We start from the raw sequence: 22,136 nt of genomic DNA on the forward strand, positions 1-22,136 counted from the left end.
TCGCTATGAAAAGCCCCTTTAGGAACCTTTATTTTTAAGAGACTTATGTTATCAAAATAACAGTTTGACTGAAAGATAGATTTAACATTTCGTTCGGAATGTCTCAGTATTTGGCATGTCTCTCTTTTGCTTAAGTGACAGCATCAGTCGAGCTGCATGAACTCCACCACAAGTTTGTCAAACCTGATGATCATGTTTTTCAGAATGATTTGAGATGATTCGAAGAGCATCTCGAGCTTCAATAGAAGCAAGAACACCTGACTGTCTGTACAAAGAGTCATGATCAATGACACAAATTTAATCAGTTGATTAGTGCCCAAGAAATGGTGCAGAATCCTAAACATTTCATTTTTAAACATATAATACTAAATATCTAATATATTTCAAAATCATATTTGTTTTGTGTGTTTATTGTCAGGTTTAAATTAGATTAGAATCCCAGACCCCACTGTATATTTTAAAACACTTGACTCTAAGGATGTTGAAAATCCGGATTGGTTGTATTGTGCGGTTGTATTGTATGATTGTATTACGTTGATAAATTACTTCTTTCTTTTTTTTCTTTAAACCTGGTGTAGAGACAGAGACAGATTGTCGTGGGGTTTGGCTGAATAAATCTACTGTGTCCATGGAATAACCTGTTGATATGCTCTGACCAATGGAAACTCTTTTCAGACTTCCTTCAGACAAGATCTAGTTCTCTTCAGTTTGATGCAGTAAAGCACTATGATAAATGAGCAGTTATTCTGCCAGGGTTTTGCATTACTCTGTGTGCGCAATCAGTGATCGTGAGAGTTTTCTTCTTTCGCATTTATTGTATCACAGTCTGGAAATCAGTTCATCCATAACTGTTCCACCGAATGCCAAAGAGCCCTGCTTATGTTTCACTGAGAACAGCCAGCATACAACACCTCACCTGAAATCAATAGGACTACACGATAGATGTCATTACATATTTTAGTTGTTATTTTCTCTATAAACCATTAACCAATAGCATTAAGAATACAATGAAAGAAAAAAAAGTTAGTGGAAGGAATTCAGTTTTCTCTTCATCTGTAATAGTACTGTACGTTTGGATTGTTACTGAAGTTGAAGCTGTAATTTATTTTCTACTGCATTATCGCTACTAAAAGGAATTGCAAAAATAACAACATGGTTTCAAACAGGTTTCCTGAATGCTCCCCTCTATTTGACGTTGGTTTGACAAACAAAACGTCTCCAAACTCACACCGCTGAGCCAGCATTATTATTGTGAAGGGATGCTGAAGCAAACAGAGCAACGTTGTGGTAGTACAGTCTCACATTGTTGACACTTTTCATGGAAATCAACACACAGATGGCTTATTTTAAAAAGAAAAAATGTAACATTGAAAAAAAAGGACACACTTTAACTTTAAGGCAGTGACAGTGAGTGGTGTTTGCACCTTTGTTAAGCTGCACACCAGTTATTATTCGGATAAAAAAAATACTTCCAGAAATAGCCCAAAGTGAAGAAATAAAGGTTTCCGTGAATGCAGGATTTCCTTGCAAATTGGATTTAGAAAAAGGCCACCATCTAATCGTAATTTTCTTCATGGCCATCTACAAAAAAATATTTTTCAGTTGAATTTCTTACGAGACACAATGTTCCATGTCCTGATAGAATAGTAATTTTGTTAGGGAAGTATGGGATTTATGAAATAAAGAGGAAATCTGCTTTAGTCAGAGAGGTTTTGATTTCAAGTGAACCATGAAGCCTCTGTCCTCCCACAGTATCAGCAAGTCTGAGACCGTACACTACTTTTGGACACACACACATTCGTTTCCCACTTGCATAGCCATCAATGTCAGTGTTGACAGCAGGATTACAGATAAAAAAAACATGATTTTCCATTTATTTTCTTAGGCTGTGTCTTGGATTATCAGATAAAGTACAGGACATTTGGGAGTTAGTTTTTAACGGAAACTTCAGAGAGCGTATAACTGAGGTTCTGTATATTGTACCACGCAAAAGCTAGTGCTGACATATTGACTCCGATTTTTAAGAACACAGCCTTGGTTGATCTGAAGCCATTAAATGACAAGATGCTTTGGCTTTACATATCACAATTGTGACTTTATATAGCTCACTTTGACTTTAAATCTTATGGTTTATATATACCAGTTATACTTTAAATAGCACAATATGCCTTTTAATTTCACAATTGATTTACTGTTTTTCATAATTGTGACACTTTTTCATAATTTCATTTTTATATCTGACAATTGTGACTTTATTTTGTCTTTTAAACTTAAACACAATTACTTTTTTTTTTTACTTTGAGGTAGAAACAGGCTTTCATCCTTAGGAGATTCACCCGGGACTAAACATTTCAAGGTTTATGAAGCATCAGTTTTGTAGGCTATTTTTATTACATTCCTGTTTGTTAAACTGATCATTAGAATCATTAAAATATAAAAATTCAACTAAACGTGCAACTAAAAGCCCCAAACGTGTAAATGTATCACTCATTAGGACTGTGTGTGTGCGCAGACATCTGCTTCTGTTTGTAGGCTAAGTCCTTCTCGTGTAGATTGTCAGGACCTGTAAACGGTTGTAAACCATTTGTCAACTGCATGTTCAACATATTTTCTAGAGCTTCATGTCAAGAAAAATGATTTATGGGACGCGGCGGATTATAATGACTCGAGGCTGGGAGTGCCACGTCTTCTGCCGTTAAATGTTAGCGGTGAGGTTGAGGCAAGGCAACACTACTAGACTCAACGGTTGGAGCACATAAGGTTATTATCTAAGCACTTGGCCTTGAGCTGCTGAATTGTGTGACCTGACAGAATATTGCTCTGTAATGAATATGTTCAACTGTGTCAGTGTTTTCTTGATCTTTATTAGAGAGGTTTGCTGTATAACATTCTTTGAGTATATCCATTTGTCTCCCTCTTGGCCGGTGTCTTGGCGGAGTTAGATTGCAATCGTCTGAACATCTGCAGCTCATTCTTGCTTTTTTTTAAAAAGTGAAATGTGTCACATGGGATTACTTTCACCCCCAAGAGATGCATCTATTTTCAGTTTAAGTCGACCTATTGCAAAACGACGCTAGTGTTGTCTAAAACGCATGAGGTCACATAGCTCTTTTAGTGTTTGTACGGACACAGTTCACAGTATTACCTGTAGCTATCTCTGAAATCGTCTTTAATAATGTGATTTATTTGAGTGTGTCTCTAAGGCTATATCAGATCTCTTTTCTCCATAGTATGACTATTTTTGATTAGCTTTCCCATCACTTTAGATTGCTTTCATAATATATGTTTTGCTCTGGGCATTTTGCACTGTTGTTCTGTTGTTTTCTTATGGTCAAAAAATGATCCAAGGATACCAGACTGAGCCCCGTCCGTGCCCTCTGAGAGACCCTCTGCTGTGTTCACAGAAGTGCCCCGTCACAGACCCTGCATGGAAAATCTGATGCACTTCGTTAACTCTGTTTGTAATGATGGTCTGGCATGATGCATGGGCCGGCATGTATTTTCCTCTACATTTTTTATTTGAAGGATATTACGGTAACACTGCAATAAAGTTAATTTGTTAACTACTTTCAACATTTACTAATACATTATTGAAATCAAAAGTTGTATTAGTTCATATTGTTTGTTCATATTAGTTCACAGTTCATTAACTATTGTATTTTTATTAACTAATGTTAACAAAGATGAATGAATGCAGTATCAAATGTACTGCTCGAGGTTATACATGAAGTAATGTTAACTAATAAGCCTTATTGTAAAGTGTTACCGATATAAAAATACCTCTTCTTATGTATTTTATTATTATTAGTAGTAGTAGTAGTAGTATTTTATTATTTTATTGCTGAAAGTTAAAACAAATATATGTTTGTAAAATTTAAGATATATGATTGTTATTTTAATAGTGTTGATTTACAGATTTAGTGTTTTTTTATGTAGGATCATACACATGCTGCATACAGTGTGCTTCATGTGGTACCATGCAAATTAAATATGTAATATTTGTCAGAAATAGAATACCATTTATATTTTTGGTTGCACTTTATTTTAAGGTGACAATGTACTACATATACTTACTATAATAAAAACAATAAATTATGCATGATTTCTGAAGGATCATGTGACACTGAAGACTGGAGTAATGATGTTGAAAATTCAGCTTTGTCATCACAGAAATAAATGACATTTTAAAATATATTAAAATTGTCAACAGTTGTTTTAAAGAGTAATATTTCACAATATTACTGTTTTAACTGTATTTTTGATCAAATGGCAGTCTTGGTGAGCATAAGAGACTTTTTTAAGAAAGAAAATAAAACGTTTGAATGGTATTGAATTAATATATTATTTTATGCTGAACTAAATGAGTATACACAAAGAAAATGTTAAACTTTTAATCAAGTTGAAAAATATAGTTAGGTTATTGCACTAGGTAATTAACTGGGCTGAATTAAATAATCAACACATTAAGTGTGTTTACACTAACAATAACAAGGGTCGTTTTTTTGTGATCAGAAGCACTCTTTTCTGTAAAATGAACGTATATTAAAGTCACCGCCAGTTTGCTTTTGAGCAGGAAAATGTATGTGGAAATATCTGTGTAATGCGCCTTCAAATGTCTATGACTTAATTCTGGTTAACCCCCATGCATGTTTTAAAATGTCAGTCTAAATCAGAGACAAACCAAGCTTATTTTTAATCTTGACCATAAATGTTCAGTGGAAAGCTGAGATCACAGCACTGCCTCCCTCGCTCTCTCACTCTCTCTCTCTCTCTGTGCACCCTATTGTGCCTCAGAAATCTTTATACAATCTCTGCGGCTCTTACCGGTATGGATGTGCTCCACATTTGATGTGCACAATTAGGAAAAGGCAGCATGTACAGAAACGGTGATTAAACAATCGAGGACACATCCTCTGCCCGCAGTGTCTACGCACGAGTATGTGACCTGCTGGATGACCCTGTAATTAACCGCCTCACCAGATCGGTAACGTCTCCCGTTGTGCTTCTGTGAGACTTCAATCTCAACGTGAAGCACCAAGAAGGGTCTCTTTTTTTTTTTACTCAAATGCATGTTCACTTGTGGTTAACTGTGCTTTTAATTTAGCTGCAGCTCTCAAATGTTGCTAACCATTTTATTTGTAAGGCAACAGCTGTCCTCCAAATCTCCTGCGGTATGTTCATGTATGTACGGGGCCCCTGGGTGTTCATTGACGTCATGTGACGTCGTGGCTCTCTTAAATGTCTTTATTTTTTCTTGTTGATTAGAAACAATGGAGAGAGGAACAGGATGAACAGCCTTCTGGCTGCGTCCCGGCGGACTGGTTATTCAACTATGAGACTAAACGACTTCATGAGATTCATATGAACTCGTTGCTCCGCCTCTGTTCTTCTTTCTTTACATTAAATGCTGCATTGAAGCCTATAAACAAACATGCTTCTATGTGGGGCCGGCGTTTCTTGCTTTTCGTAAGATGTTTTGACTGTAGATTAGTGATTGTGCTGCATTAGGCTAGTGTGTGGACCCGGGTGAGACATGCAGGCTGGGCTGGTAATGTGCCCAGATTAGGACTGACGTAGCACTACTGTCCCGTGACGCATGCTGGGTGTCAAGTGTTTAGATACTGACAGTCAACATGCAGAATGTCATACGACTGTAGAGGATTTAGTAACGGCTCTTTTACTCCTCAGACTGGAGGTGCTCTTTAAACGTCTGAAAGATTCTGCTCAAAGACTTTGTAGCGAGTTGGTTTCCACTTAGAATCAATTTCAACCGGTTCCTGAAAGCAATGATAAGCTGAGTTGAAGCCTGGGGTGTAAAATGATACGGTGTCAGACTTGTACTCAAGCCAAACACATACTTGAGTAAAAATGAGAAAGTTCCCACATTGTACTAAGTATTTTAAAGTCGAAAGTAAAAATGTTTTCTTCGATTTTGAAATTGACTGATTACAGTAACACTAATGCTTTGTTTATGTAACGCTCGAGAACACTGCAGATGCTAAATTTAACACCCTGAAACCTTTACAGAAATTATTAAAGGGATAGTTCAACCAAAAAGGAAAATTCTGGCATTAATTATTTACCCTGATGTCGTTCCAAACCCATAAGACTTCCGTTTATCTTCAGAACAAAAATGAAGATCTTGTCCCGCCATAGACCGCTACACAACTGACACTTTTATGCTTCAAAAAGTTCATAAAGAGATTGTAAAACGAATCCATATGAATTGAGCGGTTTAGTAAAAACATTTTGAAGAGACTTGATCGCTTTATACGAACAGATTGAATTTAGACTTCGAAAATTCGTACTAGTTTTCGTATGGAGATGTTTTACGATATCTTTATGAACTTTTTGAAGCGTCAAAGTAATTGTCATGAGATTCATATGAACTCGTTGCTTCACCTCTGTTCTTCTTTCTTTACATTAAATGCTGCATTGAAGCATATAAACAAACATGCTTCTATGTGGGGCCTTGCGTAACTGTCAATGAAGGGACAGAAAGCTCTCAGATCTTCATTTGTGTTCCGAAGATGAACGAAAGTCTTACTGGTTTGGAACGACATGAGGGTGAGTAATTACTGACGGAATTAAACATTTTGAGTGAACTATCCCTTTAAACTTTAAATTCAGCTGTAATGGATTTTATAGTGACAGCTGTTTATGTTTATAGACTGAACAATGATATACTTGTATACAATTTTTCATAGTATAGCATTTTTTCTATAATAATAATACTAATAATAATAAATATTGTTATTAATATTATTATTATATACTATAAGAACAAAGTCCAAGTATATGCTCCTTAAGACTATGGGCCCTATTTTGACGATCTGAAACGCAAGTGTCAAAGTGCAAAGCGCAAGTAACTTTGTGGGCGGATCCCGGCGCTGTTGCTATTTTCCCAGCGCGATAAATGACTCTTGCGCCCGACGCAAATCTAAAAGGGGTTGGTCTGAAGTAGCTTCATTATTCATAGGTGTGGTTTGGGCGTAACGTGAAATAAACCAATCAGAGCGTCCTCTCACATTCCCTTTAAGAGCAGGCGCGCTTGTTCCATGGCGGATTGCTATTATAACAGCGGATTTGCCGGCGCACGCCAGGAGCAGTTCACAGCCGAGGAAACCGACGTTCTCGTCAGGGCCGTAAAACACAGAGAAGTGACATTTGGGGATGATGGGAGAAACCCACCCAAATTAGCTTCGGTTAAACAGGCGTATAATTTGGGTAAATGTGTAGCCTAATCTAGATTTTTTTTTTTTTTTTTTTTTTTTTTTAAATCTAGATAGATCTTTTTCACATCTTCACGGACACAACAATGATTTCCCTCGTGTGTTAATATTTTTCCTTGTAATAATGTATGATTTGCAAAAATGAAAACTGCTGCATCTTTTTATATTAGAGAATCAAAGTGGATGCGCGTTAACATTATGGCCAAGCACGCGCCCTTAAAATACCACATCACTAACGCGCAACGCGCCACTGTCTTTAGACTGTTTTTTTCCGGGTCAATGGCGCAATTGCTTTCTAAAACTGGAAAATAGCACCATGGAAGTTTTGCGCCGGAAAACGCCTCCTCTTTGCGCTGAACCGCCCCCGCGAGCGCAAGTTCATTCCCTAATTTACCGACGTGCGTCTGTGGAGGGAAAAGTCCGCTGTGCGCGGGTGCAAAATAGGAATGATACATGCGTCGGTGTTCAAAGTCAATTGCGCTGGGTGCAAGATAGGGCCCTATATGCTTAAGACTATGCTCCTATGACTATAACCAAATAAACTTATTATTATTATTATTATCTTCAAGTTGAGTTGGTTATGGTCACGATGTGCCTTGAGCCTCATACACTTGTACTCTGTACTTGCTATATACTGTCATCGTGTCTTGACTGAAAAGGCCAGCTTCATACATGCTTATTCTTTCTTGAGCCACAGGAGGCATCCTATTCACAGAAAAACAGCCAGGAGAATTGTGTATTTTCCACAGCACTGCAAGCACAAAGACTGGTCACAAGGACCAGTTCATCTTTAACCATCTGATGATGCGGGCAATTGTCATAACAGTGCACTGAACACTGTTAAAGGGATGGTTCACTCAAAAATGTAAATGATTGTTCAGAAAAGTATGTACTTTTCACAACAGATTGACATATTGTGGCCAACAGAACTCAAAACAATGCGAATTGCCAGTGAACTTGATTTTTATTTTCGCACAACAATTATCTGAATTTTGGAATAAGCAAAACTGTGATACTAATCATATATCTTACGCACTTAAATTTAGATGACTAAATTTATATGTAGCTATTTAAAGCTAACAGAGAACTTGACAAAATGAGGATCAGTGTTTCTCTTCATTTTCACTGAGAAGGGGCATTTTTTCATCCTCACATATGAGATAAATACATATTTCCATCAGTATGTGGAAATGTTTTTTTTATTTAAGTTCAATGCACTGGTATAATATTGCAGCAATAAGAATTATCAGAGAAATCAAACATTTGAGTTTTGGTGGTGTTTTACCACAAACTGCGATTAATGCACTGAATTAATAGGCTGATATGCCTACAGTATATCCACAATCCACCGATGCAGTATAAAAACAGCATTAAAAACAGGCTGCTTCACTGAATGATGAAATTCCCACATTCCCTTTGATGGAGGATGTCTTAAAATGGCAACATGGAAATGTGTGGGTGGTAGATGTGTGGGCCAAAAATAGCACAGTAGAAATCTCTATAAATATTCATGAATGGGGGGAAGAATCTGAGGCTACCTGCAGCTCTAAATATAGCGCTTCTGCTCGGATCCCTCGCACAGGGACGGGCTATTTATAGCAGCACTGCAGAACAGAAGTGCCTCGCTCTGAGTGTGCACAGGGACCCATAGGAGAACAACAGTAAAGATGAGGGACGCAAGCAGAAACGAAGTGGAAGCGACAGCCTCTGCCCCAAGCACAGGTATTTTTAGAGCTGGATGCGGTGTCCCCTCACGCCAGAGCGTACAGTACAGTAACTTAAAGAGATGTGCTATTGTGTATGTGTGTTTTGGTCCATGCAGAAGAGTGCTGCTCTCCCTCTCTCTCTCTCTCTCTCTCTCTCTCTCTCTCTCTCTCTCTCTCTCTCTCTCTCTCTCTCTCTCTTTGTCTATATGTCTCTCGCTTATGTATGTGGCCACATGAATAAGGTGTACCGGGTTGATTATATAATACGTAAGAGACATCCGTCTTGTCCTCATGCAACATCTGTGAAAGAGGTCGATTTGGAGGTCTTTGAAAACCCCTGTTGTAGATGACCACATAAACGTTACATAACTTTGAAAGCGGCATCACTATCAGATACATTTAATTCGCTCACATGTTAAAGATACAGATTGCACGTATTAAAAAAAGCTGAATATACTGTATGGTGCATTTGGTCATAATTGAACTTAATCAACATAAACTGCAGTATTATGTGTTGGAACTAGAACAACAGAGACTATAAATAGATCTCCAAAGTGTTGTTGTCTCCTTTATCGTTATTTTGATTTATTTAGGCAATGCCTTTCCTTCTCTCTCAAATATAGAAACAAATGTGGCCTATTGACTTAGGATGTTGGTTCTCTCCTTCACACTAACTTAATAACACACTGTAGAAGAAAACCTTCATTAGCAACGGATCGTTAGTAATCAGACAACGCATCAGAGGCAAGGACCATTGATTAATGAAATGCCCATATATGGTTCATGTCAATTTTGTGCTAGTTTGATTGGGAATTGGCTTTACCTGAGGAGGTTATTTTTAGGCCTCTCATGCTTCCACGTCAATGAGCCGAGGCTATTTTTAGCTTCGCATTCCTGCATCACATTGACCTTGAAGAACACAGCCCATTCAGAGCTTCGCAGCCTCTTGTGTCTCAGGAGGTCTTACCCAATCCACAAAACCTGAATCTGTCACTGAGACGGACAGATTTACTGCACTCAGACTGTGGCTTAGAGGAGGAAGAAATCTCAAATGCATTTCTCTCATTCACTTTCACCATAACCGACGTACTAGATCTGTCTGTGGAATGAGGTCGAATGCTGTAGCCGTTTCACATTGAAAATATTGGATTAAAAACCTAGAATTTGATAATAGAAACTCCCATTTAAAAAAAAATTCTTATGATGTAAAATAATAGAAAACTAATAATAAAAATTCTGCATTATTTCTGGGTCACTCAATATGACATTGATCATGTGATTCTTTACACAATTGGTCATATGTTTTTGCTTCCATTGAAGCACAAAATGTTCCTTGGATTGTCTCAATTCAGTTGAGTAATATATTTTGTAAATAATATTTTGTAATATATATATATATATATACACTACAAAAGTAATATATTTTGAAAATATCTACCATTTATCAGTTATCGGCCATAACAAAAATATTACTTTTAGCTTATCTATAGTAGCCATAATTTCAATATTGGTGTACTCCTATTGGATAACATGATTCAGGAAGTGCATCACTTCGCTTCACATCTGTGTGTAACCATTTTTATCAATGTCTCAGTGACCTTCTATACTATTTTGTCATTGACACATTGAGCGTATGGCGTCATTGAGTACAAGTTATCTGAAAGGAGTGTAAAAATGTCAAATTAAAAGTCAATACATCATCCCAGGTAAATTGTTCATCTTTCTTTTTGTTTCTCTTTCCTCAGTTTTGATGTTGAGAATGGGCTGTCGGTGGGCCGCAGTCCTCTGGAGTCCCAGGCCAGTCCAGGCTCCAGCCGCGTGCTGCCGCCCAATTTCCCTCACAGTCAGCGGCGGGAGTCATTCCTGTATCGCTCGGATTCCGACTTCGACCTTTCACCCAAGGCCATGTCCCGAAACTCCTCCACGGCCAGTGAGCTGTGAGTATCATTCGCCTCATTCATGATCCCCTAATATACTGAAGCTCAAGAAATGTCTGGACCCTCCGATGCATCAAGAAATCTCATACTAAATGCATTTACGATGGCTTCTCTGAGTAGAAAAAGTCACATCATTTTTTAAATAACTAACAATATGCACAAGTGTGTACTTCAGCTACAGTGTTTTGTGGCTGGAAGAGTTCTGTTAATTAGGCCTGTAAACGTTGCCTCATAACAGATGTGGCTTACTCCAGCTGGTTGAGTATGTCTGAAACACAGTTCTCCCAAGACACACCATTTTAATAGTGTATTACATCAAATCATATTGCTCAGCCATTTTGGAAAATCCAAGGCACTGGTTAAAAACTCCTTATTATTACCACTTCCAGCTGTTCTTTCCATCTGAGCACGCTTGCATGTCAGCTCTGGTTTGCTGGGATTTCACAAAGTCGGAAAAAGGGCGCCACATTCTTGTTTTTTTTCCTGCAGTTTATTTTTCCACTTTGCGTCAAAGCTAGTCGCCCAAATCGAAACACCTTAAGACTGGTTCACACCGCCCCAACAAAACACCAACAGGGTGAACACAACCCCCTCCAACTGCTGGTGTTTGATAGGACGATGTGAACTAGTATGCTTAATTCATCGCAGGTCACCAACTCTTGTTGTCTTTTCAAAGGGAAGAGAGTTTGAAGCACTGGGAAGTCAACTGGCTCAATCGGTGAGGAGAGAAAAATATGAACTCCATTACAGGATCCAGGCCGGTTCTCTCCCCTAGTGTCTAAGACCAGTCTAATCTCAGAGCTTCCCCTCTGTCCTCTTTACCACCATGAGTGATCGGCATGCCATATGTGAAGAAAGGCGCAACTCCCAGTGTGTTCCCTAGTTCGGCTTCTCTCCTGCTGCTCCTCAAATACACATGCATGACACACCCTGTCCGACCACGCTGAACCCATCTATGTTCTTATTACGTATTTCCATAAGCTTTTAATGTAGGATTTCTAATATCCCATTGGAGAGTCTGAGGTGCCTTTCTTATGCTGAGCTGTTTTCTTTATTTCCATTTAAACTGCATGTTAATAAAAAGCGTATTACCGCCCTCTTGCTCTTCTGAATGATGGTGTGCTGTAACCTGAAGCCGACCACATCCTTAATTCTCCACAGTTAAACTCTTAGTCATTCTTTTTCACTGATCCTTAAGTAATTTTATGTGCCTCCTTTTATTATTGGGAGATTAAAGAGCTGTCTTTTCCAGTATGTCATTTTTGAGTTTGATTTGTGATTTGTTAATGTATTTTTCTCTTACAGACATGGAGAAGACATGATAGTTACACCATTTGCACAGGTTAGTAGTAGAGTGGGTCATGAAAATGAAAAGCTTGCATAGTCTGACATTAATAGGCAATTAGAGACTTTGTGTCATGTGGTTTCAGATGACCACTCTTTTAAGGAACATGGCAGTTTGACTCTACACCCCCTATATTTTAAAGACAGATTAATCTCCTAATATTCAGCAGTGACTTTTTTGTGTGTAAGTGGAGTGTGCTGCCTTTGGCATTGGCGGGAACAGCCCTTCCGCTCTTATGCAGCTTGCTTTACGTGGGATTTGCGTCACCACTGTACTCAGTTTACAAAACAGGCAAGGAATCCAATACCGCATTTGTCGATATGGATGCTGACAGATGAGAAATCTGCATGGCTTTGGAAATCAGATACCCTTCATGTCCTTTTGAAACTCCAAAAGAGCTGCAGAATTTAGGACAAACCTGGCTTTTTAAGCAAATCTTTCATTTACTAGGTCACCTCTCTATGTAACATTTATTCTCTCACTCACTCCAAAAATTATTTTAATAATCAGCGTTAATCTTGTTTTCAAGTAATAATATCTAAACATTGGTAAAACAAGATAAATGTACTTGTGAAGCAAAACTTCATAAGATATTAAGACTTCCAAACGGTAATTTCCTGTTAAAGCATAAAATATTAATTTTATAATAAAATTTATATTTATTAATAAACTGTACTTTTTACATTAATAATTTCTTTTGATATATTATAATAAAATATAAAATGGCTATATATATATATATATATATATACACACACACACGCGCACACACACACACACACACACACATATATATATATATATATATATATATATATATATATATATATATATATACACACACACACACACACACACACATATATATATAACATTCTTTAAAAAGTGTTGAATGTATCTTGCGCCTATTTGCTTATCGTTTTTGCTGGACAATATTAATACAATCAAAAATACTGATAACTGATTTATTTTTTTATGTTTGCAATGCTAAAATAGGAAGCTGCAAGTAAGATAGAGTAACTAAAAAAAGAAAGAAAGTACTAAGGAAGTGTTTTTGGCTTGGACCTACATTATTGTTCTTCTCATAGGTCCTTGCCAGCTTGAGGACAGTGCGGAGCAACTTTGCCGCTTTGACCCATCAGCAAGACCGTGTCCCGAGCAAGTAAGCCCTTTTACAGTCCTAGTAAACGGTGTAATCCTTGTTTAAATGCTTTTTAAGTCATACTTGATCTCATAAATCTTTACAGGAGGTCCACTGGAAACTACCCACCATCCATGTGCAAGACGAGCCTACCAGGTTAGACAACAAACTCTTGTAGAAAAGCAAAACAGTACATTTCTTTGTATTACATATGATGATGAACTTATTTCAGTAGCCATGAATATATGAACTGTATTTTGCAGAGGAGCCGTTTCAGAAGCTGGCAGTGGAGACTCTGGATGAGCTGGACTGGTGTCTCGAACAGCTTGAGACTCTCAAGACACGCCACTCAGTCAGTGAGATGGCCTCCAACAAGGTAGATCTACTAAAATAAAAGATGATTCATCCCCATTGTCACCCAGGGACACCCCACTAATATCAGTCGAACACAATTCATCAGCACTTGCTGAAAACAGCAGCCAAATACTTAACATGCCTCCATATGAATTACACATCGGAACGGGATTCATGCATGTCCTGAATCTCTCCCCTCCCCCGACCACATCGTGTGCTGAAAAATGTGAATGAGAGTGAAGTCATGGATGAATCTGATCCCCCTACCCTCTCTATCTCCCCCCATTCCTGCTGGGGGTTTCATAGCCTGTGTGACGCGTGATTGGCCCACCCACGCAGCAGCCACGTGCACACGGATACATACTCTCACACACATGTGCACATATGAACATGTTTGTGTGTTTTCACTCTCACTAACGTTTCTAATACCCGTTCAGCAATCACCCTGCTCTGGCTGAGGTGTAAAATATACTGTATATACAGTGTGTATATATATATATACATAACTGAGCGTGCAAAAACCTTTCAAAGTATTTAGGTTTAAATAAAGTACAGAATTTTATAGATAGTTCATTTAATACTTTTTGTCATCAAAATTAGCAGTGCCATATTTTCATATTATATCGGGTAAGAATGGCAATTCATGGGGCGAGCTTATTTAGAGATGTATTTTTAATTCTTTATTTTTTTGATAAAGTTTTCATTCATGCAAAATAAATACTCTATTAATAATCAAATATTCCGCGTACACTTATGCACTTTGTTTTGATGAGTTAATGTTATGATAAATAATGAAGATGAATGAAATGACTGAATTGTACATTAACATTTAAAAGTTTTGGTTCAGTAAGATTTTTATTTTTGGAAAGTCTCTTATGCTCGCCATGTCAGCATTTATTTGATAAAAAATATATGCATTGTGAAATATTATTACAATTTAAAATAGCTGTTTTTTAAGTTAAGATCTTTTCAAATATTCTTTAAAATTGTATTCCTGTGATGGCAAAGCTGAATTTTCAGCATCTTTACTCCAGTCTGTAGTGTCACATGATCCTTCAGAAATCATCCTTTATTATTATTAATATAATCAATGTTGAAATCAGAAGTGCTGCTTAATATTTTTGTGGAAACCTTTTTTGCAGGATTTTTGATTAATAGAAAGTTTGAAAAAAAAAAGTAGATATCTTTTGGAACATTATCAATGTATTTACTGTTAATTTTGAACAATTTAATTCAGAAATCTTAATGACCCCGAACATCGAAATCAATATACAATATAAATAATTACTGCATGAGTTATAAGTATTAATAAAACACCAGCAACAACATGAAAATAGATGCAAAGCATGAAGAGGCTCCTATAGCTTTTCGACTTCAAACCAAGTGCACCAAGCCCCCTGTATCCACCCCGTCCAGCCCCTGCATGTGCTGTGGAGCCGAGAGCCAATCAGAAGCCTCCCACTGACCCAGTCTCTGTTGCTAAACTCATCTGATTGGCTGGCGAGTGGCAGCGAGTAGGGAGAGAGGGGAGGAGCCTGATCCCTGTGTGTTTACACATGAATCAGGCAGAGTAGGAGAGCAGAGCATGCGGCAGCGATGCAAACTTGCTCCAGTCAGCGGCTCGCGCTCTCAGCCCGCCACAGGTGCAGCCCATGGCAGCTGGAGCTCCCGGTGCTGGGCTGAGCTCTGTGGTGCCGCCACATCATGAGCTGTGGAACCGGGGAGCTCGGACAGTCTGGACCGGACCACAGAACGTGTCTGCAGCATGTGCACCGGCCAGAGCTTCTGTTTTGTTCAAGGTTCACTTGGTGCTGAAATGCCAGACGTCAGTTACTTGCTCTCTTTGTCGTGGATGTGTGTTCAGGTAAGGCTCGTGTTGTGATTCTGCACATTCAGCTGTGCACTTTAATTTGGCAGCATCATGCTGGGAAGAAGCTCTTGCATTGTTTTTATCTGAAGTTGGGAGGGATGCTCTTGTTGACACTATAAATTACAGATGGTGCAGAGTGTTGGTGTGAGGATGTCAGTCTGGGTGTGTTTCTGATGTCACAGTGTGTGTGTGTGTGTGTGTGTAGCTCCTACAGTACTACTGTACATTTGCTGCCTCAGTCAGAAGTGTTTCATTCTGAAACCTTGCGTATGATTACATAATAGCACTACACAGATGAAAGGCACTCCTCCTGCTTGGTCCAGCCCCTAATATTGGATGCATAGCAGCTGAATGAAGGGCTTCTACCTCTCTGAATGCAACTACATTCAGATCTGAGCATCTAAGTCATGTGATGTTTCACCGCTTAACATTTCTTAATTAAACATGTTGCACATATTTGTAGTTTTGATCTCTACAAATTTGATCTAGTATGGATTTATTCAAATGAAATACAAGTTGGAGATGCTGATTCTCAAAGTGTACGTGTTTTCTTGTTCTACAGTTCAAAAGGATGCTGAATCGAGAGCTAACCCAGTTGTCAGAGACTAGCAAGTCAGGAAACCAGGTCTCCGAGTTCATCTCAAGCACCTTCTTAGGTAAAATCCTTTTTCTAATTTAATTCAAATGTTTTCATTTTAGATTATACTATTGGCAAAGCACAAAAATATTATGAATTGTGGGGGAATTTTTTTTTTATAAGTATATAAGATTTCTTTCCACAATTCATAATATCTTTGTGTTTTGCCATATATATATATATATATATATATATATATATATATATATATATTAATATTTATATATAACCTTTTAGATTTCATTTATATTTGTACCTCAAATAATTTTCTAGTTTTTTGTTTGTTTAACTTTTCTATGTAATATTTATCTTATTTTATTTCAGCTTTATTACAATTAACAAAGACATTTGAATAGTTTTAGTTAACAGTAACAACACTGCTTTAAAAACAACATTCACTCAAGCTGAGATGGACTCCTCAAATCCATGTTATCCAGCATGATTTAAGAATGTCGAGAATGAGAATTTGAGCATGAAGAGCATTTTGTGCATCAATGGAAGCAGAAAATGCTGATCTAAAATGGCCAATGTCACAAATTTGCTTCAGATTTGGTTAGTGACTCAAAATCATTTTACATCATAACGTTTCTTTTGTTTTAAATCTTAAAACTTTCCATTTATTTCCAGGTTTAAATTCTATTTTTCCCCAGGTTTTCAGTGCTCATTTAATGAGCTGTGTCATTGTGTGTAGTTATGAAAATGAATCTGTGTTGCAGAGAAGCAACATGATATGGAGATTATGTCCCCATCAACCAAGGAGAAGGAGAAGAAAAAGCGGCTCATGTCTCAGATCAGTGGAGTGAAGAAACCCACACACAGCTCCAGCGTCGCAGCTTCCAGCATCCCACGCTTTGGCATCAGCACTGACCAGGAAGATCTGCTGGCCAAGGTGAGCTCTCACGGCCAGTAAAACACCCTATCAGCAACTAAAATCACCCCAGTTAACATGGAGTTTATCTGCAGTAATTATAACAAAGTCCAATACTGTTTTTTAACTGCATCCAACTCCCTTTTGCAGGAGTTAGAGGACTTTGACAAATGGGGTGTGGATATTTTCAAGATATCCAAGTATTCTGGCAACCGACCGCTAACAGTAGCGATGTACACAACATTTCAGGTACAAAATCGGGAATAGAAAACTTCTGTAGTTTTGTTCAAACCATGTCAATAACAAGTGTCCTGAACCTGTAATCCACAGGAAAGAGACCTGTTGAAATCCTTTAAAATTCCTGTAGACACATTCATTACCTACATGATGGCATTGGAGGAGAACTATCACTCAGATGTTGCATACCATAACAGCATCCATGCAGCTGACGTGGTCCAGTCCACCAATGTCCTGCTGTCCACCCCTGCCCTGGAGGTTTGTCTCAATCAACTACCTTTTCATCATCTGCTCATTAGTCTCTGAAGCAGGGCTTTTCATTTGCGCAATTCTGTTTTGCTAGGCTGTATTCACCGACCTTGAAATCTTGGCCGCAGTGTTTGCTAGTGCAATACATGACGTGGACCACCCTGGAGTGTCCAACCAGTTCCTCATCAACACAAGTGAGTGGCCACGGCAGAGCAACAGCATCTTGTCATTGTGGTTGCACACCGTGTTGTTTACTAAGAGCCTAATACTTTTCTTCAGACTCAGAGTTGGCTCTTATGTACAACGATTCCTCTGTTCTGGAGAACCACCACCTGGCTGTTGGCTTCAAACTGCTGCAGGAAGAAAACTGTGACATTTTCCAGAACCTGACCAAGAAACAGAGGCAGTCTCTACGCAAAATGGTCATTGACATGGTGAGGAAATGGAGGCAATGACAAATCTGTGAGGCTATGATGAAGAGGTCCGAACCTGAGAACTACAATCAACACGTGGTTTTATTTATTTATCGTGTATTTAACTCCTTACAGGTACTAGCCACTGATATGTCAAAGCATATGAACCTGTTAGCGGATCTCAAGACCATGGTAGAGACCAAGAAGGTGACAAGTCTGGGCGTGCTACTGTTAGACAACTATTCTGATCGCATACAGGTATACTTTCAGCTTTTGCGGCACAAAGCCATTGTATGCTGATACAAATTAAATGTCCATAATTAAAAATGTATGGTTAATCAAATGCTTAGGTACTTCAGAACATGGTGCATTGCGCTGACCTGAGCAACCCAACAAAGCCCCTGGAGCTGTACCGTCAGTGGACCGATCGCATCATGGTGGAGTTTTTTACTCAGGGGGACCGAGAGAGAGATAAGGGCATGGAGATCAGCCCCATGTGTGATAAACACAATGCTTCCATTGAGAAATCACAGGTGAGTGAGGAATGATAGGCCACAAACAGTCTTTGAAGAAATAATAAAAAAATAGTTTTGTTAAATTATAATATAATAATATAAAAAATTATATATTATATTAATAAAATGTATGCAGTAATAGAAATTGTGTGTTGTTAAAAATCATTTATGTTAATTAAAATAAAGCTAAAAATAAAAAATATAAATATAAGATGAAAAACATAACATTAAAAAACTAAAACGACAATTAGAAATGTTGCATTGGCAACTAATTAAAATAAAATATGTTGTTATAACTGATGTAAAAAAAAAATGAATTAAAGCTAAACAGAAATCTAAAACAAAACAAAATATAAAGCAAATGTACATAAAAAAAACTCAAATGAAACTTAAAAATATAAAATGTTTATAAAAATTTTAATGCATGGTCCCACTTTATATTAAGTGGCTTTAAGTACTATGTACTTACATCGAAAAATAAGTACAATGTACTTATTGTGTTCATGTTTTATTGTAAAACACTTCTGCTGCTATTGCGGTGTGATACGGGTAAGGTTAGGGACAGGTGTGGTGGTATGGTTAAGTTTAAGGGTGGGTTAAGGTGTAAGGGAAGGGTCAACAGTGTAATTACAAATGTAATTACATACATTAATTACAGCTGTAATTACATGCAGGTATTTTAAATATATAAGTACAATGTAAAAACATGTATGTACACAATAAGTCCATTGTATCAAATTATTAATTTCAATGTAAGTACATAGTACTTAAAGCCACTTAATATAAAGTGGGACCCAATTATTAGTGAAAATCCACTTTTTGTAGAATGATATTGACTGTGTTGTATGCTTCCTCCATCAGGTGGGCTTTATTGACTACATCGTGCACCCACTGTGGGAGACCTGGGCGGATCTGGTTCACCCTGATGCCCAGGAGATTCTCGACACGCTGGAGGACAATCGTGAGTGGTACCAGAGCATGATCCCTCACAGTCCCACTTCCACCCCTGAGGAAAAGGGCGGTGTGGTTGGGATGGGAGCGATGGGTGGAGGCATCGCCTCGGCGGGGGAGAAATTCCAATTCGAACTGACCTTAGAAGAGGAAGGGGAGTCTGACGTTGAAAGTCCGGTGGACGAAGAATTCACCACCATCGCACAGGATTCCTCCTGGACAGATCCAGAAAGCAAACATCCGTCTTCGGCTCCCCACACACATCACACCAACCTGACCGCCCGTTCCCCTGGCTGCAGGACAATGTCTTTTAAGATCGGTGAGCCGCCAGACAGCGAAGATGAAGATAGAGAACTTGACCAAGAAGGGAAAAGCGTATCGTGTCTGCGCCTGGGAACATAACACTAGTGCACTTTTTCGTTTAGTTTTCGTTTTCTTTCGTACCTCTTCTTCACCACCTCCCTATCCCTCTCCATCCCGTTCTTAGCTTCCTCGGGCCGAGGCGACGCAGTGCAGGAGAGCAAAGGATAGGTAGGAAAGCTTCCATGGGACGTTTTTTTATACAGTAGTCACCTTGCACTGGAGAGAGCTCCTACTCTACAGACTGTCAAACCATGAAGCTTTCTTAAAACGTTCTCAACAGTTTGATGACTTCGGGATGCTGGAAACTGCCTGTGTTATATGGACAGAGGAAATGTACTCAAATGTCTTCCTGTGACATCCCAGGTTTAAAGTTAACAAACAAGTGGACCTTTGAGAGCCGTCCGAACATATTGATTGATAAACAGGACACTTTTTATGTGAGACGTATGTGCACTAAAATGTTTTTTAAAAGATACACTGTTGACTTAAAGCTGGTCTATTATTAGCTGAACAAAAACAACCTAACCTTAACACAACAGAACATCTCAGGATTCAAAGAAACGATTGCTTTCATGTAGCAAACAGCTTGAGGGTACCCACATAGTGACCGCCGCCGTCTTCCTTGGATCGCTAAAAAAATCTGTAGACTGAAGTCGAGCCATGATTGTGATCTTTTGTATTTGTATGTGACGCCACCTAGTGCTTAATAGTGGAACTGGAGCCACATTTATAGGATTTACCACTCCAGATGAACACCATGGCTTTGTATTGTTGTTCCTTTGCACAGATGATAATCATTTGACTATTATAATTTTAACTTAAAACCCTTCTCACATTTACTTGTAGTATTGCTGCTTTAATTTATGACATTCACATGGTTTACATATGCTTCTCGTTTATTTTTCTATTCTGCTTCATCCAAAGCATGAGCATAAGCATTAATACGTTGTATGTCACTGTTTAAAACCGGCTTGCTTAGGTAGCACTTTAGAGATATCTTTGTCATTACCAAACGTTGCTCCATCATTAAGGGCTGGAGTCATTATTAGCGTACAGAAGACTATGATTGGCTGTGGTCAGCAGGGTAACCAGCATGTGTTCGTACCCTGTAAGGTGGTCTCTGGAAGGCTGAGCTAGAACGGAAACCCACATTAGCTGTGTAGGAAGTGATCGGTGTCCTTAAACCACATGTGTACTTTCTCTCTGTTTCTGTGCTGGTCACACTGAGAAATATGAGGTATATTACCATCTGTACAAATGTATGTCCAAACAGAAGTGAGCTTTTTGTTCTAAAACAAGAGCTGAGCGCTGCAAGAGAAATTCAGTTGTCTAACACTAAAGCCAAAGTTCGTTTTCTGTGCCAGACCTTTTATGTTCTTTTGTTTTTGGCGATTGATCAGTGCTCTGCTCTTCACAGGGACATAGCCAATGACAGTACAAGTGCCAAGCAAGCATGATCCATGCTGTACTGTAATTTCCATTGTGCCACTGGCTAATTTCCATCAATGACATCTACTACTGTCAGTAACATACTGATTGGATAATTCAGTTGTCTTTCTTCTTTATCCAAAACTGTTGTTTTGTCAAGCTGAAATTTTATTTAAGATTATTAATGATAAATAACAGGTTTCATAAGTCTTTCTGACGCAATGTGCTCATTGTAAGTCAGACTTTTTTTTGTGTGTGTGTCCTTTTTATACCATGGTATGAATTTTAATATTGGAGACAGTGAATCTTTGTATGTAAACGGGGCTTTTAATTATTGGCTATATGTTCATGTTAATGTCAGTCTGTGCTTTTAACAGCAATGTTTCGTGTGGTGAAAGAAATGCTGAGTGGCCATGCAAAGTTTCGCCTGACTGTACAACGCACACCTGTGTTTGGTTTCATTCTGTCGCAGATCTGACAATCCCAACAGTACTGTTTACCACTACAATGCTGTTACTAATGTTGCTGTGATTGTTTTCCTGTTCCCAATGCCAATAAACAAAGAAATATTAGTAAGCTGGACTCTTTGTGTTATATGGAAGGCAGTCAATTTTTGACACATGAGAAAAAAACCCTGCTTTGGTAAAATTGACATAAAAAGTCACAATTATGAAATACATTATGGAATCATATTCAGAATTATGACATCAAAAAGTTAAACAATTTAGACATTTTGACAAAAATAAATGGTTGGAATTATGACATAAAAGGTTGAAACTGTTTCTCGCCTAATTTCAAACTTTTGTCAGTAATTTAACAGTTACTGTCATAATTAAGACTTTTCATTGAAATTATTTACTGTACAAAATTATTATGAAATGGGCTTCCCT

General features: G+C 38.1%; 1 protein-coding gene across 6 annotated transcripts in view; it reads left to right on the plus strand.

Moving 5' to 3' along the window:
- Positions 1-21,820, plus strand: part of pde4ca (phosphodiesterase 4C, cAMP-specific a) — a 45,239-nt gene extending 23,419 nt beyond the window's left edge. For all 6 annotated transcript variants that reach the window (XM_079613007.1, XM_079613006.1, XM_079613008.1 and 3 more), the window contains 14 exons: positions 10,684-10,875; positions 12,181-12,217; positions 13,309-13,382; positions 13,468-13,517; positions 13,625-13,737; positions 16,148-16,241; positions 16,939-17,111; positions 17,241-17,339; positions 17,421-17,585; positions 17,671-17,770; positions 17,856-18,010; positions 18,125-18,247; positions 18,340-18,522; positions 19,366-21,820. In XM_079613007.1, the coding sequence (XP_079469133.1) occupies positions 10,684-10,875; positions 12,181-12,217; positions 13,309-13,382; positions 13,468-13,517; positions 13,625-13,737; positions 16,148-16,241; positions 16,939-17,111; positions 17,241-17,339; positions 17,421-17,585; positions 17,671-17,770; positions 17,856-18,010; positions 18,125-18,247; positions 18,340-18,522; positions 19,366-19,857 (2,050 nt within the window). In that variant the 3' untranslated portion in view covers positions 19,858-21,820. The remainder of the gene's footprint in view (positions 1-10,683; positions 10,876-12,180; positions 12,218-13,308; positions 13,383-13,467; positions 13,518-13,624; positions 13,738-16,147; positions 16,242-16,938; positions 17,112-17,240; positions 17,340-17,420; positions 17,586-17,670; positions 17,771-17,855; positions 18,011-18,124; positions 18,248-18,339; positions 18,523-19,365) is intronic.
- The last annotated feature ends 316 nt before the right edge of the window (positions 21,821-22,136 follow it).

This window comes from Phoxinus phoxinus (genome assembly GCF_949152265.1).
Source record: "Phoxinus phoxinus genome assembly, chromosome: 5".
Lineage (NCBI taxonomy): Eukaryota > Metazoa > Chordata > Actinopteri > Cypriniformes > Leuciscidae > Phoxinus > Phoxinus phoxinus.